This window comes from Manacus candei, unplaced genomic scaffold (assembly GCF_025592945.1).
Source record: "Manacus candei isolate 608988 ecotype Guabito, Panama unplaced genomic scaffold, ASM2559294v1 h1tg000057l, whole genome shotgun sequence".
NCBI classification, from domain to species: domain Eukaryota; kingdom Metazoa; phylum Chordata; class Aves; order Passeriformes; family Pipridae; genus Manacus; species Manacus candei.
In genome coordinates, this window is record NW_026138105.1 from 14,675,162 (window position 1) to 14,701,677 (window position 26,516).

At 49.1% G+C, this 26,516-nt stretch overlaps 1 protein-coding gene across 4 annotated transcripts in view; it reads left to right on the forward strand.

The window, feature by feature from the left end:
* ZHX3 (zinc fingers and homeoboxes 3) overlaps positions 1-26,516 on the forward strand; it is a 46,998-nt gene that overhangs the window by 15,111 nt on the left and 5,371 nt on the right. For 2 of the 4 annotated variants that reach the window (XR_007907070.1, XM_051803009.1), the window contains exons 2-3: positions 3,245-3,351; positions 22,330-25,265. Coding sequence is in view for 3 of the 4 variants with exons in the window: in XM_051803009.1 (XP_051658969.1) it covers positions 22,490-25,265 (2,776 nt within the window). In the remaining variant the exon portion in view is untranslated. Of the gene's footprint in view, positions 1-3,244; positions 3,352-7,845; positions 14,695-18,739; positions 20,935-22,329; positions 25,266-26,516 lie in introns of those variants that run through there. The other 2 variants (XM_051803010.1, XM_051803011.1) reach the window with 2 other exon arrangements.

Genomic DNA, 26,516 nt, shown 5'->3' on the forward strand with positions numbered 1-26,516 from the left:
GGAAGAGACAGAGAGGGGGATGTCCCTTAATAGTCCTTTAATTGTACTTTGGTAATGGGAACCTTTTAAAATCAGTGTCCCACAGGCAGTGGAGGCTGCAGGCCTGGAGAGTCTTTGCTGGGCAGTGTCAGAAGGTCTCAACATGTCTGAGAAGTTTCTTCCATGTGCATTTTTGCAGGTCAGAACCATGTTCTGCAGCATCCTCTGCACATGTTTTCTTCCCAAGAGTCATTAAAGATGCCAATTTAATGCCAACTTCCTTTTTTTTTTTTCTCTGTAGGGAACAATCATTTTATAGTCAAGAGCAGGGAGTGAATCTGTGCTATTGATTCCCAAAGAGGGTGTGAAATCTCAGGCCATGTTTCAGAGGCTGCCATGTCTGCTTGTGCAGGTCTCAGGTTGAACCAGGCTTTGCTCAGCAAGGAGGCTTTGTTCTGGGACAACCTAGTTCTCTTTTCAGTGACATAAAAAAATAATAAATCCCAAAAGAGAGCTAACATCCGTTAAAAAAAAAAAAATCTGAGGTGGGGTTACCAGGTGAAAGGAAAATAGAATAATCTGTATTTTTGAGCCTTTGCAGTGGATTTGACTCTGAAATGTTCAGCTCCTCAGTGGATCCTGCACAGGAGTGCTGCCCGAGGCTGGTGTTCTTCCCTTTCCATGAGCCCACTGGCCTGGCTGGTTTGGTTGTTACAGGGTTAAACCTCCAGATACAGCAAGATGACTTATTCTGTGTAGAGTCTGGTATTTGGGGAAGATATTCTCCATTCTGGGGCTGTCTGCAGGTTTTGAGCTGCTCAGTAAGCCTGAGGAAGCCGTGAGGGCAGCAGTGGGGTGGTAGCGATGGTCGCTGGCTCCGGCAGACAGTGGAAATAACTGAGACACGAGGACCTGAGTGAATCTTGGCTGGCAGATGCTGGGATTTTAATATCGGAAAGAAGTCAGGGAAAAAAAGCATGCCTTGGTTGTCCTTGCTGCTGCTCCAGTTTCAGTGATAAGCAGCTGAGCTGTCTGCATGTGCTGCTCTGAGGAAACCCCAATCCCTGCTCCCTCGCCCCAGCTCTGTGTTATTCTACTTGAAGCAGCAGTTCCAGGGAATTCAAGGAGGAGCTGCCAGGGTAATCATGGCTCATGGTGCCAAATTTGCAGGGGCTTTACTCCATATTTCAGAACAAGGTTTTGGGAGACTCAGATTTTTCTCTGCCTCCAGCTTAAGTTTCTATTTAAGCCACCTTTAATTTCTAGAAGCGCGAAGCTGCTCAGACTGTTGTGATCGAGGTCACTCTTTAATTTAGGTATTCCAAGGAACACAAAATCTTGTTTGTTAAAGTCTTAGGCATATGTTGAATCCCTAAAGGAACATGTGAAGGATATTAAATCCACCATAGCAGAGGGAGAGGAGCAGCAGTGTTAGAGAAGGAGGAACGGCAGATAAGCAGCGGGGCCATGCTGTTATCGCTCTGTTTAGGAGGTCATTGCATTGTGCAAGTTGATACAGGACATTTACACCAATTGCTGGAATAAAAACCCACTCCATCAGCAGTCTAGTATTTGTTTCTTATTATATGTTAAACTTTTTCTGGCATAGCAAAGGTTGTCACCTGTTGTGTCAAGGTCTCGGCGTTCAATGCTGGGATCTTTCCAAGTGTGCTGAAGCCTAATTGGTGAGGGATAAGCCTTCCCTTCATTTTAGGGGAGGAAAAAAAGAAAAGCGAGGAAAAAAGAAAAAGCTGTGGCATCTAGCAGGCATTTGAAGCATTTTTTCTTGTTCTCTCAACTCTTGTGATTTGCCAGACTTGGAGCTCATTTTTTTCCCCAGTTCTGGGCTCGCTTTGCTTTTGCCGTGAATTAATTTAGGAAAATAATATACAGCAAATAATTTATAGAAAATAACATAGAGCAACCAGCACTGCAGGTCTGGGGGAAGCTTTGTCCAAGTGTGGCTCTGCAGCAGGGAGCATTGGGACACCTGAGTGCTCAGCAAGGGAAAACTTTTGTGTACTTCTACCCCATCCAATTCCTTTGCCTTTTTTTTTTATTATTCTCTTTTCTTTACAAGTCCTGCTGGGTTTGGTCTGTGTGATTACAGCCAGAGTGGAAACTTCTTGTCTGCAGGATTTTGGATGGGTTTGGGGAGCACCTCCCTGAGTTGTGATACATCTGTGCTGGTAATTTGGTGAATCTCTCCATGCCACTTATTTATTTTAGTCCAAGAAGTTCAGCAGTTGTGTGCAAAGTGCCTGGTCAGCAGGATCTACCCTGAGAAGAGGATCACTGGGCTCTGGCAGAGAACTTCAGGGACTGGAGCACACGCTGGCTGAAGCACAGGGACATTTCATAGAATCACAGAATGGTTTGTGTTGGAAGAGACCTTAAAGATCATCTAGTCCCAGTCCCTCTGCTGTGGGCAGGGATGTTTGGGACATTCTACTGGGAGAGGAGAACCTGTCACTGCCCATGCTCAGGCAGGAACAGCAAACAGGCATAAATTTTCCCTTACTTGGGCAATCACAACATAATTTTCCTATTTTTCATCCTTGTTACAAGCACTGGCTTACCTTTTTCCAGGGTGACTGTTTTTCAGTATGCTGTTTTCTTCCCTGGTCTGAACTTAATCCCAGAAATCCACTTGGCTGGTTATCTCTTTAGACAGTAAAGTTTAGAAATTATGAAATACATGGGGCTGGCTCTGCTGCTTCTCCAGGAGTGAGGGAACAGGGACTGGATGGCAGTGGGGGAAAATGAAGGGGAGAAAGGAAGGCCACAGCTGTGAGCAGAGCTGCAGGTTATATATAGCTGCTGGATGTGGCAGTGACAGTCAGGGTGCTGTGAATGCTGCTCTAAATATGTTCTGGCCAGTTGAGGTTTCCAGCCCTGTAGAGGACCAAAGCCATGAGCAGTGACAGACGGACAGTGGTGGTCACTGGTTTCCAGCACACCACAGCTGGGAGGGGGTTACTTTTACTGGGTTGAGAGTAGCATGCTTGAGTGCCTGGTGATTAATTCAGCAGACAGGGTTAACTTCTGATAAATAATGTCTTTGCTAATGGAGTGGGGAAGAATAATCAAAGATGGGTGTTTGGGGTGCTGCAGTGAGGATGTGCCGTGGGAGCACAGCGGGGTGGATGGCATGGGCTGGGAGACACCTTGAAATGATCAGTGTCTTATTTTTACTTTTAGCCTTTGCTAAGCTTCTCCTGTGGAGGTGCAGCAGTAATTCTTAGTTTAATGTCTTCTCTTCCAGCCCTGAATCCCAGCACAGCTGAGGCGACTGCAGGCACTTTAAAGATGCGGGTGAGCGCAGAGGAGGAGCTGGAGAAGGACGGGCTGAGGTCGGGGCCCCTCCTGCAGGTGGGTCACCGTGGGCTCCGTGTGTCGTGGGGACTGTGCACCTTTCTGTCCTGTGCAGCATGGACAGAGAAATGTGGTTATTCCAGTGTATCCCAGGGCTCTCCTGTGTGGGCTGTCGGGACCTGATGGCTGAAGGAAGTGATCATGCAGTGGTTGGCCCTGATACCTTGAGCCTGGCACTGCTCTGATGCTGGAACAGGTCTTGGGTTGTGCTTCCAGGTGTCCCTGAGAAGGGGGCAATTTTTATTTTTGCTTCTGAACATCGCTCCTTAGACAGAACAGGGTTCAGATGTCCTTTGTGTTTGTACTCTTCTCCTGGCTGGGGCTCCTCTATCTGTGTGCTAGTCACTGATTTATTTTATTTCCCCACCCCTCAGAAGCCCTAAGAATAACTTACAGAATGTCCACCTGTCCCATGGTGTGGACGAGGGGTCAGGAGAGCGATGCTTTTTCCCCTTGGCTTCTGTGGATGGAAGAAGTGTGCTTGGAAATAACACTCCAGTTTTCCATTATGCTGTTCCAGACTTTTGAAGAAGAAATTGGGTCTCACAGCAGAGCCAAACCATTTTATTTGTACGAAGCAAAGCTCTAAAGCTGAGCTTTAGTGAGCAGGCTGGTGGGGACTTTGTTCACCCAATTCATGGCTGTGATAAACGACAGTGTCCCTGTGGAAATGGGGGTTTTCAAACCCTGGAGTGATTTCTACCCAGCTTCTGATGTGCCACATCTGGAGACTGCTTGTTTCTAGACTTTATTAAATAATCAGCGTTGGGAATACGGTGACTGGACTGATGCTGTTTGCTGCAGCTTTCCTGACATACTTCCAGTTCTGCAGGCTAAATGCAGCCTGTTCAACTGGTAGGAATAAACTGAGGGACCCTGCTACAGCACGTGGTACGGTGGGATCCACGTGCACCCTCAGCCCCCCGAGGGGTGTCCTCCTTGAAGTTCCCTCAGTTAATTGCATCTGGGTGGGTCCTCAGTGCCTGGTGTCAGTGACTGTGCAAATGCAGTGAACACTGTGGCTCTCTGGGTTGTCTGACTCTTACAGATGGAGAATTCAGCATGAGGAAGAGGGTGAAGCTTTTGTAGCTTCACTCTGCCTTCATAAACAGAATCAGGGTGTCTTGGGAGGGAGAGTAGAGAGGAGGGAATTAAATTTTATATCCCTTGGTATCTGCCACTGAAAGACAGTAATAATGCATGTGGAAGGTCCCTGGTAAGTGGGAAGGATTCCTTTGTATTCCATCTGCAGAAAATCACGTTGTTGGTTGCTGGAGGGCTGGCACTAGGTATGGATCGTGGCCTTGTAGCAAGGCCCCCCTTGCTACCCCTCACGGTCCTGTGCTGGCCCACGTGGCTTTCCAAAACCTTCTGAGGGAGCTTTGAGAACCAAACTGAGGATCTTTGCTTTAGGATTTAGCCTTTTTCTCTCCACTCCTCTTCCCCCCCGCCACCCTCCTCTGGTGTCCTCTCCCTCCCAATTCATTTGTTTTTAAAACGATTGTGCTATTGTGTGCATCAATACACGCATGGCCTGTCTTGTTTTTCCCTTGGACTGAAAGTGCAAAGCAAATCTGTTTATGGTTTTGGTGAGCTAATTCTTCCCCACCCTGGATTTTTAAATAGACTCTTTCTTTACCAAGCTTACAGAGCTCGCAGGATGTATTGAAGTAATGGGAAAAATATGTTGTGTGTTAACCTTCCTATTTTGTAAACTTTATTTACAAGACCCTATTCCTAGCAGTGTATCTGGGAAGTGAATATGTGCATGGTAAAGCAAGTAGGAGACTTTGAATTAGCAAAATTGGTGTTGAATGAATTCGGGGAGAAAATGTTTTGCTTTTTCCACTTTCAGCTCTTGGATGTGGAGCGAGATGTAGCAAGCTCTGATCAGTTGTCCCTTCAATTATTTATCTTCTCTTCCTGCAAATCCCAGTTCTCAGGCTTGGCTGTTCCATGGGCTGCCTGTTACCTTCAGACAGGCTCCCCCAAAGCAGCTGCTGGCCCAGACCTTGCAGCTGAAGGTAAGAGCAATGAGGAATGCTCTTGGCCTGGAAATAGTCCCTTGGATTAAGGGCTCGGTATGTCAGTGGTGTGTTGGAAATGTTATTTTTACCTCTTGATTTCATCCTTCCTACGAATCAATCTCAGACCTGTCTGAATAGGTTAACAACCTTTTCTACATCCTTGTGGGGGTTTGCACAGCTCAGTGTGCAGCATTTTCCTCAGGGTGTTTTGGCTGCTGGAGGCAGATTTTAACTCTGCTGTGGGAGCACTAGAGAAGCCCCAGGATGTCCAAATGGTGTCCAAAATGCCTGACTGCTGGCTTGGTTCCTTGTGCTGGATCTCTGCTGTAACCTGCCCACCTCACTGCTGCCCCTTCTCGCCTCTAAACCTGGCTCTGAGTTATTTCTGTTGAAAACTGCGAGCTGCTTGTGGCTGGTCACAGGGCAGGAGCTCCACGGGGAGATACAGGGCTTTGTGCAACCTGGGCTAGTGGAACATGTCCCTGCCCACAGCAGGGGGGTTGGACTAGATGATCTTTAAGGCCCATTCCAACCCAAAACCATTCTGTGATTCTACGGCCATTCCATGTGCAAATGCACTTCTCCAGCCCCGGCTCTGCAGGGCTTGGCTGAGGCCTCTGGGTACTCCTGTAACATAAATAAGCAGGAGTAGGATTTCAAAGCAAGCAAATTTTTGACATAGTTGATGTCATGCCTCTTCAGCCTTGTGTTTAGGGCCCAAGGATCTGGAGGCCCACAGCTGCTAGTTTGGTCTTGTTGCTAATAACCCTCTGGAGGTGCTTCTGCTGAGCTGGTTCTTGCAGAGGACTGAGGGGTTCATCCTGATCTGGTGGTGACAGGAAAGACAGGACCCATGGTGAGAGAAACATAGTGCTTTCACAAGACTGGGTGCTCGGCATGAAGCCTCTGGTCCCAGCTGCAGCATCGGACGTGCTCCTCGCTGGGGTTTGTGGTCTGGTGGTGTGGAGTGGCAGGAAGGTCTTCTGGTGAGTAGTCTTAAAGCAGACTGGGCTGGGACAGGGCTATCCCACTCATTCAGCTGCCATCACCATTCCACCCACAGCCTCTGCTCTGCCAGTGAAGAGCAGATGGGGGAAAGATAGATTTAATTTCCAGACCCAGAGAGAAATTTTTCTGAGGAGCAAATCTGCAGCAGAGCACAAAGTAAAGAATTCCCAACTCAAAGGGTTTGCAAAGCAGAGTTGTCCTTGAGCCATGTAGTGCTTGGTGTCTTTCTTCTGTAACAGTCTTTGTGGAGGTGAGGTTCTCTCTGTTTTCTTTTCTTCTCTCTTCCTGTTAAGTCTGTGGTGTTGGTGCTCCTTAGGAAGGTGATGGTTGGGGGTTAGCACTGAATAGTGCTCCTCATTGCCCAGGCAGGTGACCATAGCCCTGAGCACAGAACTGTGAAGCCTCTCTTACCTCTCATTTTCCTGTCTCCCTGGTCCGTATGTGTAACTAAAGGTTCCCAACTTGCTGCTCAGGTGCAGTTTTCTGATTGCCTTTGCATCCCTTTCCCTCATCCCTCCCTTGCTACTCCTCTTCCTTACTGACCTGTTTGCTCAGGACATGTATACACTATCAGTGTGACAAATTAAATTGCTTGTACTCAGAAAGATGAGGCCACTGGATGCCTAAATGCTGTATGAACTTCTTGGCTGGACCCACACTAGCAGTTTTGACTCCCCCTGCATTGTATTTCATGAAAGGCAAATTCCATTCTGTGTGGCCCTTTCCAAACCTATTGCCCAACACTTTCACTATTTGTCATCAGCTGAAAATGATCTGAGTGCTGCAGATAGCCACAGATGTGGTTTGATTGTCTGTTGTGTGGTCATCCTGTGTCAGGAGGTTTGGGTTTGCTGTTCCTCTTCTCCCCGTGCCGGAGGTCGGCGGGGTTTGGGATGTGCGGTGGTTCTGCAGCCTGGGCTCTGCTGGTCCTCTGGGCAAGGTGAGCTGTCCTCCTGGAAGGCATCGGGCTATGTGGGGAGGGAGGCTCCCAGGAGCAGCCAGGCTGGATGCTGCCAAGATGCCTCCAACCATCCCTGCCTGGCAAAGGTGCCCTGGGGCGTGGAAGGCTCCAGCAAAGGCTGTGTCTGGCCTCTGAATGGACTGGGGAATGCTGAGAGATGCTTAGACAGGTTTTCTTTAGGAAGGGAAAACAACTGTGCCCGTGGCCTGTGAAAGCCTGGGTAAAGTCCTTTCGGTTGTTTTGTAGCAACACACACTGATGGCCCCATCAGGTTCAAGGAGAGGCTTTTGAATGTCTGGCTCCGTGCTCAGGCTGCAATATTCTGTTTCATCAGAGGTATTTATGAATGAGGATACAAATGCAAGGTGAAATGGTGAGTCCTCACTCACTGGAGGCCACCCTTCAAAACAAAGTGATTCACTGCAGAGGAAAAACACCTTCTTATCTGCCAGCTTGATCTGGAGCCTTGTGAGCACTTTGGTGGTTCAGCTGTCTGCAGCACTGGGGGGTTGTCTGTTCCAGCACACCGAGCATGCTACAGGTTTTATTTTATTTCCAAAACAGCCCTTTGAACATGTTGGGCTGGAAGGGAAACTCATAATGATTCCCTGTGCCAGTATAATTCAGTGTAATCTCTTGGCAGTGCAAAATGGGAGGGTTTCTGATTAAAGGTGACCCATTAAGGGGTGATTTCTGATAACGAACTAGACTGGGGACGCACAAGTGCTGAGTTCAATTACTTGCTTTGCTCTAAGCTTCCTGTGACCTTGGGCGAGTTATTTAAAATTGCTCTGTGCCTCATTTCCCTTTCTGTGACACACTGGTGACAGCATTTCCCTTCCAGCCAGGAGCTGTGTCAGTGGGAAGGTGCTCCCTACCCTTTTCCATAGCTGGTGTGTGAAGAACATGGATGGAGTAGAAAGCATGACCATCTCCTGGGCCTTTTTTCTGTTCTCCTGGGAAAAACAGAACAGGATGATCCATTTAAATGGTTTTACAGGTGCCCAGAAGATATGTGCCATGAGATCCCGGGGCTCCCAGCATAACTGCACTAGCAAGGTGGTTGCTCCTTGTGCTGAGCAGCTTTCCTTAGGATTTCTCTGTCTTTCCCTCTGATCTCATAGCTAGGTTAACTGTCTTGTGCAGGCTGTTGAGAAGCAGCAGAGTGTAAATTGGAGCCAGCTCTTTCATCATTGGTGTTAATATTTTGTATGAATTTTTTATCACCTGTGCAAGAGGCATGGCCCAGCAGTGGGAAAAATCCATCCCTTTTGGACAGAAGCTTTACTTTCACCTCTGTTCTGCTCCTCTCAAAAACCAAAGCCCAAACCCCTTTTTTCTTCAAGGTATCCTGAGTTATTGACTGATCTGCTGGGTGGGATGCTGTGAGCCTTGACAGCTTGGCAGCGTGTGCTCTCCAGGGCAGGGTGACAGGCTGGGGCTGCTTCTGGATCAGGGATTGTAAATCTCAGACTGCGGGTGGGTCTGTTGGCTGTTCCCTCAGACTCTGCCTCTATCTGGGAACCCTCCTGGAGTAAAACTGTCTTGAACAGCAGGCCTGACATTGGTAAAAGGGAAGAAATTGAATTCTCAATGTAAAGGATGTGGTATCTTCAAGCTGTTAACCACCTTCTTTTCCCCTTTCATGGTTTGTGCGATTCTCACGCTGGGACAACACACATTTAAGGTTGTGCATTTTCCCCCAAGTTGGGATGAGGAGAAGATTCCAATGAGAAAGAGGCTGGCAGCAATTTCCTAATGTAGCTGAACCCTGGTGAATGATTTCAGAACACTGATGTGCTCAGGGGGACGGCAAGTGGTGCCTTGCTCAGTGTAACCTGAATATCCCACAAGCAAGGAGCTGCTGTCCCATGGGATCTTGCCTAGGATGTCAGCTTGAGTCATTTAGAAGGTGAGGGTATCTCCTTCACCAGCACCTGCCACGTGGTGATGAGCCTCATGCCCGATTTTAGAAGTGGGGAGAGGATGAAGGGTACGGATGGGAGCAGCTGGCCCTGAATTTTGGGTGCTGCCCCTGCCATTGCTGCTTGCTTTTGATGTGAAAGGGTATGGTGTAGAAGAACCCCAAACCCAGTGGCAGTGTAGCTCCCCAGTGCTTTGAACAGTGCTGCAAACCACTTTCCCAGCTGTCTCTGGGAGGTATGTGCAGTGTTACAGCAGGAATCCATGGAGAGTTCCCTTAGCAGACCCTCCTGCTCGCTGCTCTGCCTGATCCCGGTCACTCTGGAAGCAGCTCCACACAGGGACTCGTGTGACTGATCTGAAGAGTGTTGCCCTTGAGGTGTTTCTCTGCAGAGCTGCCCTGTCTGCTCCTGACATGATGAGGGATGAATCCTGCAGGCTGTGAGTGCTGTGCCCCCCGCTCCTGACACTGGAGGCATCCATTCCCTGCAGCCTTTGCCGGTGGGTGATCACGGGCTCGTGTATGGAGGGAGTTCCCTCTGTCCTGAGCTTTATCCAGCATGACACGCTGTCATCTTGGTGCAGTATCATTAAGATGCTTCCAAGTCTGCTCACTCCCAGCCCAAGGAAGAAAGCAGGTGCCTGGAGGACCATGTTCTCTTAACATGACTGCAAGAAATGAACTGCTGGCCTAGAAATGAAAGGCTCCATCGTGCCATTACCAGTCTGTCATCCCCATTCCTGTGTTTGCAGGCTCCTGCTGACACAGCATAAATGTCATTTTTACCTTACAGTCCCCTGTGCTGACTCCTGCAGTTTAGTTTATCCTGCTGTTTTCTTAGTTCTACGAAACAGAGTTAATAATGTTGCTGTGCCCTTCACCCTAATGATGATGATGAATGTTTTAGACTGGTGTAATGAGACCACCCTTCATTTCTTTCTGAAAAAGGAGGAGGAAGTCTTGATTTCTGTCTCTCTGAGGTTATAACATAGGCTGTGATGCCTTTAGTGGTGTAAACCAGGAATATATTTCTGTTGTTCATGGCATACTTTGCAATGAGAACTTTTCCATGTTCAGTTGAAGGGCTGGGAAATTTTAAATTCCTGACAGATTTTCTCCGAAGGCTTCAGGTTAAATCAGCTCTAATGAAATGACAGTCTTCATGTGGCAAACTGATTTATTTTTTTTAATTGACTCATTCCCTTGTTTCCATGGAAGGATGTTGTTCCCATCCCGCACCCCGTCCCATGTAAGTCACGCAATTTTTTGTGAGGGGTGGGATGGTTTCAAGAGGCAGCAGGCAACTCTCCTGTAAGCAATGTAATGATAGAAAACAGGCACAAATCCTTTCTCTGTTTTCTCCCATCACTCCCCTTTGTCACCTGTCTGCAGGTCTGGATTTGAACAAATAAAGCAGCTATTCGTAAACTCTGCTGCAGGACTGCCCTGAGCAGGCAGTGAGTGGTGAGGTGGTAACAAGTCTCTTTGCTCTTGTATGAACGTAGAAAATATTTAGAAAACTCATCTAATATGGTTATTGAAGATGTACTAGTAGCTTCACACCTGGCTGCACGATTGCCTCGGGTTGTCATTTCTGCGGGTGTATTTTTGAAGCCTGTGGGCAAGACCTGAAGATAGGTTTGATATGGCTTGGCAGTAACAGGCATAATGACAGCAATTTGCATAATGATAGTAATTTCCTTCTTATATCTTAGATTTGGTTTATAAGACCATGCTGCAATGTGACTTACAGTTTTAAGTGTTTGTCTCTGTTGGCAGTTGGCAATGTATTAGCTGTGACTCTTTACAGAAATAAGTGTTCAGTGTTGGAGCTAAATTGAATAATATGGTGGTGGTTGTGTCTTAATCTTCCAAATAGCTCTTTTTAAGTTTGCTACATTGATGTCTGAAAGGCTTAAAAATAATAAACTCCATTGTGCAGAGCTTTGAATACAGAGTGGAGGCTTAGTAATTGCTGGCAGTTCATGGGTAGACTTGCTGAAACATGGCAAGGGGGCAATTCTCCCAGCACGCCTGAATTTTTTGAAAGGATCTCCTTGTATTGAGGCCTCGTGATCCACAAATTGATGAGGACATCAATATTTGGAATTAAGGCTTGCGGGAGACCTCAGTCCAAAACCCCAAACCCTTTAATTGGGCTGTCATATCACTTTAAAACACCTTCTGTCTTCCTCCTCTGTCTGCTGGGAACTGTTTCCATCCCCATCTGCTGGGCAGGGTGAGTGGATTGGGCTCATCTTCCAGCTAGCAAGAGGCTCTGCTGGCTGGTTGTCAGCAGAGAGCTGAGGTCCTGAGCCCTCATCCGCAATAGGAAGGTGACAGCCCAACTCTCAGTCTCCTGCTTCTTATAGGAAGGGGGGGAAACCCCAAATATGTGGTGGTTTGTTAATTTTTTTAATGCATTCCTGGGGAATCGAGTGTCAAAGGGAAAGCTCTGAAAGCAGGGATGTGGCTTTGCTGATTTTTCTCAGATGTCTATGTTCCCCTGCATCCTTGTGAATGAATTTTTAAATGAGGAGTTGCAGAGGGCAGCTAAGGAAAAAGCTGGGTGGACCAGCAGGCATGATTTAAAAAAAAAAAACCAAACAACAAACCCACAAAAAAAAAAAAAGAAAAAGAGAGGGAAAGGAGGAGAATGTGATTTGTTTATCACAACTGAACTTGAAACTAATTTTAAATGTCTGTCTTCCGAGAGTAAGGAAATTCCTTTAGCTTCCAGCAGTAAATAACTGGGATGCTTTCAGCTCACAGCTGACCTACAGAGGATGGTGAGTTTTCAACTAAAAAATAATTGACTCTCCAGTAAGGACAAATCCATACCAAGTGTCACTAAACAGCTGGAGGAAGAGAGGAGTCCTGACTAGCACAGTTCATATCACAAATAACCCTTGAACTTTGTTCTGTGTCTCTGCTTGCTGTCCAGAGTGTCTTGTCAAATGGTTTTGAACACATACAGTTCCAAACCAGAGAGCAAATGACCAGGATTGTGTCTGCTGGCAGGTACCTGAGCCAGATGCCCAGATCTTGCCCACAGAGATCTCAAATCAAGTCCCAGATCCATTTGTGTCTTACTAGCAGTCCTAAAAGACATGATGAGCATTTCAGAGAAAAGGGAGAAGGTTGTCCTGTGGGAGCTCTTGGGGTTCAGTGGAGGAGGATTTGGTGGTAGGGATGATGCTCTTCTTGGCAGCTGACTGCTGGGGGATCTCATGCTGGCTGTGGTGAGGAGGACTTCTCAAACTCAGCTTCTCCTCAGGCACATCTCAGCAAAGGGTTTGACTGGTAGGATGTTGAGCTCTGTTAATGGTCTGCCCTTCTCTATGCCAGCAGGACCTGTCCTGTCCAGTCCTGTCTAGCTGGGACTTCTAGAAGTCTGTCACTTATGTAGGTACTAAAAAGGAACTGAACTCTTGAAAACTGGTGTTCTGGCTGAAGGAGCTGAACACTTGCCAGTCTGACCATATGCCTCTGAAGTCCCTGTGGTTCAACGCTTTAGTCCAGGGTATTGTCTATTTAAGGCAATGGAAGAAAACCATGTACCACTCTTGAAGAGTAGGTATGTGGACTGTAAGCATCAGGACCAAATGGTAGTTCTAGAATTAGATGGTGTCCCTAATTTCCCTCTTCAGTTTTAAGTGGATGCAGCATTCTTCACTTACAGCCTCAACTGTTGGTTGCATTGTTGTATGGGGTTGAGCATCTGCCCCTTCCAGCCACAAACGTGGCTGTGTTCCAGTGGTGGGTGGTTTCTTTCTATTCAGGGATCCTCTGAGGCCTGGAAAAGCTTGAGTATTAGGCATGACATGGTGATAACTGTTAGAGATCCCCTTAGCTCCCTCCTTCCAACATCTGCAAGGCCAGAGTTGGCCATCTTGGTTTGTCCATGTACACAGAGCAGAAAGGCCCAGACCTTACCAGCTGCTGCTGCTGACCAGGGAGTGGGGCCTCACCAAGAACCTGTCCATCCCATGCCAAAAACATTTGTGGTCTCAGCCTGTAGCAGAGGAGAGGGAAGAGCTATCATCAGCTCCCTCAGGAGGGCTGTGTTGCTGGGACCACTGTACCGGGGTCCTTCCCCTCTCAGCACCCTGGCTTGGGATGCTCATGCTCCATCCAGCAGCTCCTCTCTAGCTGTGCTGTCCTGCAGCGTGGCAGGGGATGGAGCAGGCTGTGGCACCAGCAGACCTCGGCAGGAGCACCTTAAAACATTAAAGATGGTTGAGATGCTAGAGCAGAGCCAGAGAGGGGACACAAGGTGCCTGTCTCACACAGGTCTCTCAGCCCAGTGTTTCTTTCCTGCAGCATTGTTCCAGTGATTGACTGGAGTTGGCTTGGCAAAAGCCTTTTGAATATTCATTTGGCTGACGGGAGAGGAGAGTACTGTTGCTCCTTGAAATCAGCTTGGGGAGGGGGAAGCAAATAAGACTGCCTTTTTCTCGCTACTAGTGCTACTTGAACTCTCTCAAATGCCTGCTTCACAGGGATAAATGATTGCAGAGGCCTCAGCCTACCTAACAAGCCTGCTCTTGTAAAGCAAAAATTATAGTGCCTGCATACTTGCCATCCTCATTCAAAAGCCCATTCCTCATTAATATCACTTTATACATATTATTGCAGCTCAAAATGCCATTTCTCTTCTCCCCACCCATTTCCTTGTCTGGCTGTGACATACAGGAACTACACCCAGTGCTTGACTCGCCTCTCCTGACCTTTTGTAACTTGGCTCCAAACTCCTTTTTTTGGGTCTTTTGCAAAACACTGTCAGAAGGGAAAAATCCTTTGTTAAAACACAGCCAACTCCTGCCTCAACGTGGAACAGTTTGTTCTGCTGAAAGAATGAGCCAGTTCAGTGAGCAGAAAAACATTGCCATAAACCAGCGGGCTCAATAAGCTGCAAAAGCCATCGGCTGCGCGCAAGGTCTGAAAGGATGACTCTGAAGCAGGATCCGTGGGGATGGAAAAAAATAATCCACCATCCCAACCTGCCAAACCCCGTTTCTTTGCGTTCAGACCAAGTATTTTGCAGTTGTCTTTTTGGTTATAGCAACTGTACGTGGGGGAATGGGAGCTGATGCCGAGCCAGAACGTAACGCAGCTCTCGGAGCTGCATATTGCAAAAGGGCACGGGGGATGAAGTAATCCAAAAATGCTCAGCTGGGAAGGGGCTGCAGCACTCCTAGTCGTCAGACTGTGCTGCAGATGATCAGTTCCAAGCGCCTCTGGTACTGTTTAGTAGCTTGGTTTAGTCCTTCCCACCCACATCTTGTTTTAAAGCTCTGGACACTCTTTATTTCCCTGGAATCGCTGCGGGTCTGTCCCTTACGTGGCCGCTCGGGTAGCTGGTGACCAGCCTGGCTTCAGCAAGCGTTTCTTCGTTCCACAAGGGACTTGGATGCTCGGTGAGAAACCTGTGTGACAGGCTTTTGGGTTAGTGGCTCTGCAGCGGGATTGTTTTGGTGCTGGTCTAAAAGCTGACACTGGTTTTCTTTTAACAGTAAATGTTGTGCTGGCGTTCAGAGCTATAGTTCCTGAATTTAGGGTGATGGCTCCCAAGTAGGGAGCTGGATGTGCAAACCTGGAGGTGGGGTTGTGAGCAGAAGGGTGGGCTCCGAGGCTTCCCCCAGAATGCCTCCTCAGGACGGGACAGGCTGCAGCAGCACTGGGAGCACGGTGGGTGCTCTGGTGCCATCGAGTGCTCACACCCACGAGCTCCTCACCAGCTCAGCCAAGCGTTCCCTGCTGATTTAAAAGCCTGGAGTATCCTTGTCAGAAATTTGACATGGACTAAGAGCTACCTCTGGTTCTTATTCATTACTCTGAGCTCCCCAATAGATTTTTGGCTTGGAGCCAGTTCAGCAATTTCAGGTAATAAAACCCCGAAGAAGTAGATTTTAGGTGTAACATTCCCCTTTGCGCTCGCATTCCTGAGGCTGCTTCTGCCAAAGCTGGTCTTGCCCTACCGAAGTGGTGATGCTTGGTAATAAGCTCTAAGGGGGGATTGCAGAGCGTGTGGCATGTCCAAAGGTGGTGTGGCAGGATATTGGTGACCTGTGAGGGGCTGTTTGAGAGGCCCGTGATCAAGCTGAAGTGGCAAACAGAGCCCTAGCAATACAAGCAAAGAGAGAACCTCCTAGAGAAAGCACAAGGGACTGAAATGGGACCTCCTGTGTGTTTTAAGCATGACCATGCTGTTCTGTTCAGGCACAAACTGACCCGCTGGCATTCCCTAGCTGAGTGTGAGGTTATGGGAGACCCGGATATGGATGAGCTGAGGGAGTTCTTGAGCTCCATTAATGCTTTGTGGTGAGCTGCTGGTAGTGCTAACCTTGGAGCTGGTTCTGTCGAGACATGATTATCTGTCTGCTGGACCTTTTCCTTTGGGGGAATGCCAGGAATGTTTTGCAACATGGATAAAATGTGAGGATTGAAGCTGTGGAGGTGGGTCCCTGGGATGCTGGGACTGTGAACTCTGCTAAGGTAGTGTAACACAGAGTAAATCTGTAATGAAGCCTCTATGCCAAAAGAGATTATTACTTTTTTGGAAGATGTTAATGGTGTGATTGCATAACGTTTATTTTGTGCTCAATCAAATGGATGAGGGCAGAGGAAAAGGAGTGAATTAGTGTTAGTGATGTTCAAACAGAAGCACGCAAAGCTCCAAGGGCTGATCAGTGGTTTTGTTTGGATGTGTGTCGTGGTGGTTGTTTTTTATTCCTCACATTCTCCTGAAATACAGCACACAGGCTTGTCTCTAAGGGGGGCACATTGCCAATAGTCTAAAGGTTATATTATCCCAGTGACCTATTTTTATACTGTAATCGCGTTCTGTTTCAGCCAGCCCTTTCTAACCTTCCATCTTGCTCAGTTTTGTGCTTGTCTGGGGAAAAAAAAAAGGCAGAGATAACTGCCATTAGTCCCTGAGTGCTGAGGCAGCCTCTGCCCAGGTACCAATACACAGGTGAGGTGCTGCTGTTAGAGGAGCACGAGAGCAATCCGAAATGGGAACTTGAAAATGGGTGACAACCTGAGACGGGAGCTGAGGAGCATTGTGGGGCAGGGGAGAGAGGGCTTCTCTTAAAGGCAGATTTTAAATGGAGAAGTCCAGCAGTTTGGAGAAGGGTGAAATTTTAATGAATAGCTCTGTTTAACTGGCCTAAATGGAAAAGACGCTTTTCTGCTCTAGGCCTGCCAAGGAATGGAGAATGAATTCGATTGTTCGGTCAACCGGCTTCCACTGCATTTAGACTGTACCCGCGGTTTCGAAGCCAGGCTTAAGCTACAAAGCACCCTGACCAGTTGGTATAAAGAGAAATTGTTCCTTAGTACAAATGTTGACTGTGGTGCTGCTTGAAGCTCAAAACTGCTGAAATTTGTGCGTGTGTTTGTACATTTGTGCAGCGCAAAATAATAAGATGTGACGAGGCTTTTCTTGGCTGTGTGGCCCCTTCGGGGTTGTGGTTATTGTATTGCTGGTGGCTCTCCTGGTTCGTGTTGAGATCACCTGGGCTTTGAGTGCCTGCAGGGGTGGTGTGGTACTAGTCTGTTCTGGAGGGGGAAATCTCATTGATGGGAACTTTCAGTCCTGTGTGGGGTTAAACCCCAAAAGAATTAAGTGTGTCATGAATTCGGTCTGGATTATGAACCAGGCTCTGGGTGACAGATGCTACCTCCAGGTGCCAGCCCTGGGTGAGGGCTGCAGATGTGTGCTGGGAGCTGGGGTGATGCTCTGCTGCTGGCATTTTTAGGCTGCTGGAGATGTTCCCATCCTGTGACTTCCTCCCAGCTGCAGGCTTTGCAGAGATATTCAGGGAGGATGCTGGACTCCAGCTAGCAGGGATGCACAGCCACAGACTGGGAACAGAGGAGCTCAGCCCTTCCAAATCTTGCCTTTTGTTCTCTGTCAGAGAGCTGTGCTGGCCCAGCTAAAAGAGAGGTCCCGTCCACACCTTGGAAGTTTCTGTGGAGAGGTGCTCTGTTCCCTCTGTGTCTGTCTGTACTGAATCACGGGGATGGGGCCTGGAGAGGTCTGTGAATTACCAGAGCATGTCTGTCCACACAGTGTGTCCCTGCAGTGGATTGGCAATAGCCCCCACCGGGCGTGTTTTGGCAATAAATTAATCAAACTGGTGAAGCTCCTACATGACTTCTCATGAGCAGACTCCAAATGGAGGATGAATATTAATGCCCAGCCAAAGAGGAAGAGTCCCAGGCCTGCCATGGCTGGCAATAGGGCAACCATGGAGCTGTTTTTCCTTCCCTCCCCAGCACCCTGGTAAATGTACCCAGTGCTGCCCAGGGCAAACTGGGTGTCTGCCGGGCTGGGGACCTGCTGTGACACACAGTGGGATGCTTGGTGCTGGGAAGGGGAAGGCAGCTGGTCTGGGTGCTGCAGAGAGCATCCAGTTGCTGGTGTTGGCCACAGGGATAATTTATTTAATGGCCTTGCTAATTACAGTGGGAGTTGGGAAGTCATCTGTGGAATTCCCAAAGACAACCCTGCATCTTCTGGGCCTGGCTGGAAGTAGAGCCTGAAGGGGAGAGACAAAAACTCAGAAACATCAACTTTTTTTTTCCTCCTTTGATTTTTTTCATCTCCCCCCCCCCCATATGATGCTATCAGCTGGGGCCTGCAGAGTTTCAGCTTGAAAACAAACCGCTTTTATTTAAAGTGCCAATATTGTGCTTGGCTCCATATGAGACAGAAACATCAACTTTGTCTCTGACCTGGGGAGCGTGTCTGCTTGCCTAGCAGGCACTGAAAGTGTTGAGAAAACTGTTATTTTACTTCTATTTTGGTGGTGATTTTTTAAAAATATGATTTTTTATTAATTTCATTTTATTTTAATGGAGCATTCACTCTTCAGCAGAGCACCAGAGCCTGCAGAGCACGGAACCATCTCCTGTGTCTGCATGGAACCTTGTCCCTGCTGTCAGCCTGGGCACACAGGAGCTGCCTGGACTGGGGGCAGAGGAGGGCAGCTGTCCTGGCATCCCTGTGCCCGGGTGGTGGGACTGGATCTGCTGTGTCCTGGCTGGTGATGCTGCCTGGTGGGTTTTCTGGTTGTTGTTTCTAGGCGAGGTTTGCAAAAGGTCACAAAAATTAATCTTCTAACTGGGGACCTTGGCACTGCGAGGAAGGAATGTTTTGCATTAACAACCTAACTCGTTAATTCAGTGAAACATTTAAAACCAAACCAGTTATATCCAGCCAAGCTGGAAAAAGCTGAAAGTTCATACTCAGCAGTGCAGATTTCGAAACCTCCCTTTGTTAATCTCTGCAGAAGTAAATTTTCTGCAATTGCAAAGCTCACTGTGACCAGTCTGGGCATTGTTTCCCTCAGTGGAGGCAAAGCTGCTCTGCAGAGGGTTGGTGGTGTGTACCTGGAGCTGCCCATGAGGACGGGAGGGCTCCTGTGTTGGGAGGAAAGAGGGTTTTTTTGGGGAGCGTTACAGGAGGGGGTTGATCATACCAGTGCTGTAGGTTTAGGACTGTCTCTGGCAGAAGTGCTGTGTTGTTCTCATGGATTGGGATGATGGATTTCACAGCTTCCATCTTCCTCCTCTGGTGTGATTTTCTGCATTGCATGTGGCCAAAATAGCCTTTGGTCCACCTTTCCTTCCAGCATTAGTTTCTCGGTGAGCATCACAGAGAATTGGTTTGACTCTGCTTTAAGTCAGCCTTCCCTCAAATTTCCAACAGCAGTGACAGGTTTAGGTGTGCTGGTCATTTGCTCTGCTTACTCTGCTACCTCACCATGAAATTAGCAGGTATAAATGAAATAAGAACCATGAATTTAAGTACAGTCTTTCTGTCTTCCTGGCTGCCAGGTAGCTAATGGCTCATTGCTCCAGTTAATCATAAAATAATACATAGGAAATGGAGTTCTTCACTCATGGCTGTGCAGATGGGTCTGAGGCATCTGCAGTGGTGGTTTATGTACTGAGATCAGTTGTAGAGATGTTTTTCAACTGATTAATTTTACTCCCATTAATTTATCCTATCCATTAAAACAGTCTCACTTATTTTAATGGTGAAGAAATAGGTGAATTATCAATTCTGTTACGTATTAGCAGTGTATTAAAGTATTAAGTGCATTCCAGAAGGTGAGCAGTGAATAAAACACACTCCCAACATGTGGTTATGCAACTGTTCCATGGAAATGAAATGGACGAACAGTACACTTGATTAATTTTTTTTTTTCTCCAGTAAATTGCCACTGTGATTCACTTCCAGCTAAATTTGCAATCTGTGTTCTCAGGTGGCATTAATATTGGAGCCCCGCAGGAGAGCCGCGGCGGCTGGGGCTGCTTTGATTGCATTTTTAAGGAAAGTTGTTGGAGGGAGCACAGGGCTTGATGCAAATGTGCTGGTAAATGAAATGCAGAGCTTTTAGGTTCTCTGTAGGTGGGTCAGGCCATTCACATTTACTCAAAATAATAGCAGTGGAGTGCTCGGGAGAGGCACTTTGTTAACGGGGCACAATGGGGGTCTTTGTGTATCACTGGTGCCCTGTATCAAATTTACTCTGCTGACAGATAAAAATCATCTTTTTTGATATCTGGTGACTCCATAAACACTGGGTAAGATCGGTCTGGGACTTGATTTGTTTCAGTAATGGAGACTCTGGAACTGGATCTCTATCTGGAGTTTGCTTGAAAGGAAAAAGCTTGCAGAGGGCCCAGCAGCCTCTCCCTGTGTCAAAGCTGCAGGATAAAATGAAATAAGAATTCTCTTTTACCGTGGCTTCCCTGATATGGAACTTCTCTCAACTGTATTTTGTAGCTTTCAGGCTGGTCTTATTGTTTTTTCCTTAATTGACTCGGCTTGGAAAGGTCACTGCACCCTGCTAGACTGTGTAATATTTAACTTAGCATCAAAAATGAGGATCTCAGGATTGGTGTCAAATGGATGCTGTTCCCCTCTGAATAGCACAGTCCATTCATAGTCATCCAAGTATTCCACTTGCTAATGCTAATGGATAACTTTCTGGCCCTCTGCAGAGGGAAGGACTAACCACAGGAAGGTGGGATGAGAGCAGCATAAAGCAGGTATTGAGACGTGCAGTCCTCGCTGTCTAAATCCAGCTCACAGCTTTAATACCTGTTTTATTTATAGATATTTTTTAAAAAGTTGTAATTTCTAGCCCTTCACAAAGCTTTAGCATAGCAAGCAGTCTTTTCTGATGCCAAGTTCAGTGATGACTAACACTATTTACAGGACTGTTTTGTAATCTCAGATCAGCCCACATTGACGGGAAGTTGCGTTTTCCCATCAGTCTTTCAAACGGTGCTGGAGAGTTGCTGAGGCCAGAGCTGGCTATCCAGGCTCTCCCATTTGGAGAAAATGATGCCAGCTTTCAGAACAATTTTTAAAAAAAAAATCCAGTAAAGTTGGGGAGGTCAAATTGTACTTCCTCCGTTTGATTTTTTTTTTTTCATGAGGACCTTTCATTCCTCTGTTCTAAAAACTACTGACAAAACTAAGCACAGGAGGTATTGCATAAGCACCACCAAGTCATTTGCCCGATCTGCATTTCTCAGTGCATGAGATCAGCTCCAAATATCTGATCTGAGAAAGCTACTGGTACACAACTGGTGTAACTGATAGGAGTTACCTCTGTGAGTCATCTCCTAGGATGGTAAGTAATTTTTTTTTTTTTGAGTTCAAGTTTTTATGAGTGTTTTTTTAAAGCTCTGTTACTGTAAATCCCAGAAAAATCTGGCACGGAGTCTTTGTAGTATGAATCAGTGTGTCCATGTGCTTCCAAGTGACCTTGCAGTCTGGAAAAATACTGTTTTATCCCTCTGTTTAAGAGAAAAAAAAAAGCAGAGTTGCTGTAGAAAAGGTTGATAGAGGGGTGTCACCAGGCAAGTGATTCCTGGTGCCAGCTACAGCAGCTTTACTGCCCTTGGGTCATGATCTCAGGCACAGAGCAATCACTGTGCACACGTGGAGGCTACATCAGGCCAGGAGTAAGGTCATGGCTAATGCCCCGGCCAGCCCTGGCCTTCCACAGGCTGGAGCAGTTTGGGATCTGCTTTAGTTAGTTTCAGGGAAAAAAGAACACCAAACAAAAACAAAAGAGAAAATATTATTCCTTTTCTGTTTGTTTGTTTGTTTGTTTGGGGTTTTGTTTGTTTTTTAAATGTATTAAATCTCTGGTCACCCCAAGTGCAGCAAGATGGGCTTGCCTTAACAAGGAATTACACTTTCTTAGGGAATATCCCCAGTGCATTGAGTGGTGTGAGTGCCAAAAGCTGCAGAGGTGGTGGGAGGGGAAGGCTGGGAGCCAGGAACATTGTGATGCTGCCCTTGAGTTTTGGAGCCTCTACCTTCTCTTGCAGCTCCAGATGAAGACTCACAGATGCTGTTGAAACAGTAATGAAGTGTGCACAGGGTGGGCAGGGAATCTCCCAAATGCTTTGTAGGCTTGCTGAGCAGGGAGAGCTAAAAGATGTGTTCCAGTGTGCAGCCCCCTCGCTCCTGCAGCAGAGCTCCAGTGTCTGCAGGCAGAGGCTCTTGGCACAGGCACAGTGCTTTGAGCTGGCGAGAAACTTCCCGACGGGATGGGTGGAAAATGCTGATTTTGAAGAAATTGAAGTGTTCTGTGGGGAATGTGTGGATTTTTCATTAGGTTTTTCTGATGGAAAGCGGGCAGCTTTTCCAGGTGCCCTTGCCTGGTATCACCTCCTGTGTGGGGCTGAGCTGGGACCCCAGGCACACAGGGAGCCCGGGCACTGCTCTCCCTGCCAAAACACCAAAGATGGGTCATGGCAGGGCAGGGTGAGTGGAAAATTCAGTGGTTTTCCTCCTCAAATGAGAATTTGATGCAGGCTGTAAAAGAGGCATGTTTATTTTTAAACAGGTAATTCATAGGCTGTAGGTGTGAAAATACAGTAAATCCAAGGTCAAGTTAAATTTTTCAAGCAAAAGTGGCTGAAAAATGATTTATTGAGGGAAACAGTTAAATACCAGGACAGTTGTGCTTTGTCAAATGCCAGAGGAACTAACCCCTTCTTCTCCTTGTCCTCAGGTTCGGTGGCAAATATGAACATTTGTCAACATTTGACAACAGCTCCTTCTGACATCATGAATCTACTGGAATCCGGACCGCAGAGCACTTACAATAGCGCTTTTTAAATTTGAATTTAATTTAAATGAAAAAAAAGTGATCATCTGGATCAATCATCGTGATGGCTAGCAAAAGGAAATCCACAACTCCCTGCATGATACCAGTGAAAACACTGGTGCTTCAGGAGACCGAGCAGGACGCTGTGGAAGATGATCATGAAGGAACACAGCAAGAGGCTCCCGTGGAAGGGCCGGCGGCGAGCGATGCTGGTGCCAGTAACAGCAGCAGTGGAGCTTTGTCCAACGGGCACCGCGGTGCTGCCGACAGCGACACTTACATCTGCAAGTCTTGCGACTTTGGATCCCAGGACGTTCATCAGTTCTTCGGGCACTTGGACTCCGAGCACTCGGACTTTGGCAAAGACCCCGCGTTCGCGTGTGTGCCGTGCGGCTTCCTGGCCAACAGCCACGAGGGGCTCTCGCACCACAACGCGGAGTCGCACGGCGGCGAGACGGGCTTTGTCTGGAGGGTGGCTAAGCAGGACGGCCGTACCACCGTGGAGCAGAGTCTCTGTGAGGCCACCAGCAGCCATGACCTCCCAGGAGAGGTTCCTGAAGAAGGGGCAGACGGCCAGTCTGAAATCATCATTACCAAAACCCCCATCATGAAGATAATGAAAGGTAAACCCGAGGCCAAAAAAATCCACACGCTGAAGGAGAGTGTGTCAAGTCAGTTGGGCGGTGAGTCAGAGGTGAAGGATGGGGAGCATTCGTTCCCAAACGGGTCCGTGCCAGTCAGTCAGCCCACTGCAAGTTCAGCAAAGTCATCCCACATAGTCAATGGCTCCATCATAGGAAACGTGCCCGTTCTGCAGGCAGGGGTTGCACAACTTGTGTCGCTGCAGCAGCAACCCCCGTTACATCAGCAGCTGCCTACATCCAAGTCCCTTCCCAAGGTGATGATTCCCCTGAGCAGCATTCCAACGTACAATGCCGCCATGGACTCCAACAGCTTCCTGAAAAACTCTTTCCACAAGTTTCCCTATCCCACCAAAGCTGAGCTCTGCTACTTGACTGTGGTGACCAAGTACCCAGAAGAGCAGCTGAAGATCTGGTTCACAGCACAGAGGCTGAAGCAGGGCATCAGCTGGTCACCGGAGGAGATCGAAGATGCCAGGAAGAAGATGTTCAACACTGTTATTCAGTCCGTGCCACAACCCACCATTACAGTTTTGAACACCCCGCTGGTTGCAAATCCCGGGAGTGTCCCCCATCTTATCCAGGCAACGTTACCAGGCCACGTGGTGGGGCAGCCAGAGGGGACGGGGGGGCTGCTGGTCACGCAGCCCATCATGGCAAATGGGTTGAAGGGCACCAGCTCCTCCTTCACCTTGGCAGTGACTTCTGTCCCCAAGCCGCAGCCGGCGGCGCAGCACAGCACCGTGAGCTCCAGCAGCGCCTCGGGGGTGAAGGTGGTCAACAGCGCCCAGTCGCTGCTCACCGCCTGCCCTGCCATCTCCTCGCAGACCTTCCTGGATCCCAATGTCTACAAAAACAAGAAGTCCCACGAGCAGCTCTCAGCCCTTAAAGGCAGCTTCTGCAGAAACCAGTTCCCCGGTCAGGCTGAAGTGGAGCGGCTGACAAAGATCACGGGCTTGTCCACCAAGGAGATCCGAAAATGGTTCAGCGATAGGAGGTACCACTACAGGAACGTGAGAGGCGGCCGGGCCGTCTTCCCTGGAGACAGTGCTCTTGATTCCCTGCCCGAAATCACCTTCGATGTCCCGCCCAGAGGAGCTGAACTGAGCCCCGCGGCGGCAGCGGCCACGCCGGCCCCTCAGCACCCGCCGCGACGGCAGTCGTGGCACCAGGCGCCCGACTTCACCCCAACCAAATACAAGGAGCGGGCACCGGAGCAGCTGAAGGCCCTAGAGAGCAGTTTTGCCCAAAATCCTCTTCCTGCAGAGGAAGAGGTGAACCGCCTGAGGGGGGAAACGAAGATGACACGGAGGGAAATCGACAGCTGGTTCTCGGAGAGGAGGAAGAAGAAGGTGGCGGAGGAAAACAAGAAAGTGGAAGAGGCGACTCAGCAGGAAGAGGAGGAGGCAGAGAATGGCGGCGGGGAAGGGGAGGACTCCTCGGATGAGCAGAGAGCTGCGAGTGAAAACGGCTCAGTCGACGCCTCCGGCAACAACATGAACTCAGCAGAGCGGAAGGTGAGTCCCATCAAAATCAACCTGAAGAACCTGCGAGTGACCGAGTCCAACGGCAAAAACGAGGTACCGGGGACCGGCGCAAACGAGAAGGGGGAAGGCAGCTCCAGCCGGCCGCCCACCCCTCCCAAAACCAAACTGAACTTCAAAAAAACGGCCCAGCAGCGGCATCTGCTGAAGCAAATGTTCGTGCAGACCCAGCGTCCCACGAACCAGGAGTATGACGCCATCGTGTCCCAGACGGGCCTGCCGCGGGCCGAGGTCATTCGCTGGTTCGGGGACAGCCGGTACGGCTACAAGAACGGGCAGCTCAAGTGGTATGAGAACTACCGGCGGGGGGTCTTCCCCCCGGGGCTGGTGGAGGTCAGCCCTGCCAGCAGGGAGGTGCTGGAGGACTACTACGAGAAGCACAAGGGGCTGCGGGAGGAGGACGTGCCCGGCCTGTGCGAGCGCTCCCGCCTCGGCGCCCAGCAGCTCAAGGTGTGGTTTGCCATGAAGGCAGAGGAGGAAGGCAGGGGCTCTGGCTCGGAGGAGGCCTGTGCCGGCAGGGCCGCGGGGAGCCGCAAAGGGCCGAGCGAAGCCGGCGCGGAGGCGTCGGAGAGCAGCGAGGCGTGGGAGCCGGTCGGCCCGGAGGGCAGCGCAGGGACCCCCGACGCCCCCGGCCCGCCGCCCGCCACGCGGCTGGGTAAGGCCCCTGCCTCGGCAGGGCTGGCTCCGTGGGGGAATGGGGTGGCCGTGGGGCACTGGGCCTCTCCCACTGGGGAAACAGGCTTCAGGGAAGGGTTTAGTGTTTGAGATTTAACTGAGGAAGCGGTGAGGAACTCTCCTGTGAAAGAAGGGGGGAAAGGAAGGAGGATGAGGAGGGTCAGGCGGGGTGACATAAGTGCCACTGCCTGCCTGCCCCTTTCTGCCTCGGTCACTGGGTGCTGACACCGCTCAGAAACCAAATCTTGGCTTTATCTCAAGCCTAAGTAAAACAGCAGGAGTGTCTGGTCCTTTTACCTGCCCTGTGGGAAAGTTGCCCATGGATTTATGAAGGGGATAGGTGTTTGGGAAGGAAGGGGCCTGGCTACTTGTCCCATGCCACTAGCTCCTTCCTTATACCCCCCTGGGCTTGGGCAGTAGACAGAACCCCTACTTACCCTTCCCTCTCCCGCTGCCAACTCCTCAGGTGTGAGCATCCTTGTTGGCATGGAGCAAGGCTTGGGTAGTGAAGGTGGAGGGTGCAAGAGGGGAGAGGACATGGAGGGCTGGTGCTCCCAGCTGCTGGCCCTACCCCTTCTCCAGGACTCACTTTTGGAAGGCGTGTGTGTGGAGAAGAGGTGCTTTCCAAGCCCTCTGTGGGCTCTTCCGTAGTGCAGCTGGGGGCCATTTCCTCCCTGGCAAAGTTCTCACCAGATGGGGATGGCCAAGTGCTGGCCCCATCCCACCATGGTCCACACATGCAGCCCCTTGCTGGTCAGCTGGGATCTTGTCTGGCCTCACTGCCTTGCTTTGAGGCTCTGCCATGGCTGCAGGCCTTAGAAAAAAATTTGTAAAAATCAGGTAAAATTCATGGCTTCCCTTCTCCATCTAATTTGGAGGAGGTGGATCGTGGGTTTCGGAGGGCCCTGCTCTTCCTGCAGCTGCTGGGTCTGGCTGTGCATCACCACCCCATGTGCTTTGCTAGGGAGCTGTGGGTTTGGGGACGGGTGGTGGGCCAGCTTTTGTACCTGTGCCAGGGAGGTGCCCCTGCAAGCACCCTCTGGGCATGGCTTTATGCCACCCAGAGTGAGGTGGTCCCGTCATCCCTCATGGCACAGAGGCAGGAGGTGCTCGGCAAGGGTGTGCACAGCTTTGGGCTGCTGCAGGCTGCATCCCTCCTTAGCCCTGCCAGCTCCACTTCCACAGGATTTTGTGTTTCCTGGCCCCTCTGAGTGGGGCTGTCCTTTTCTGC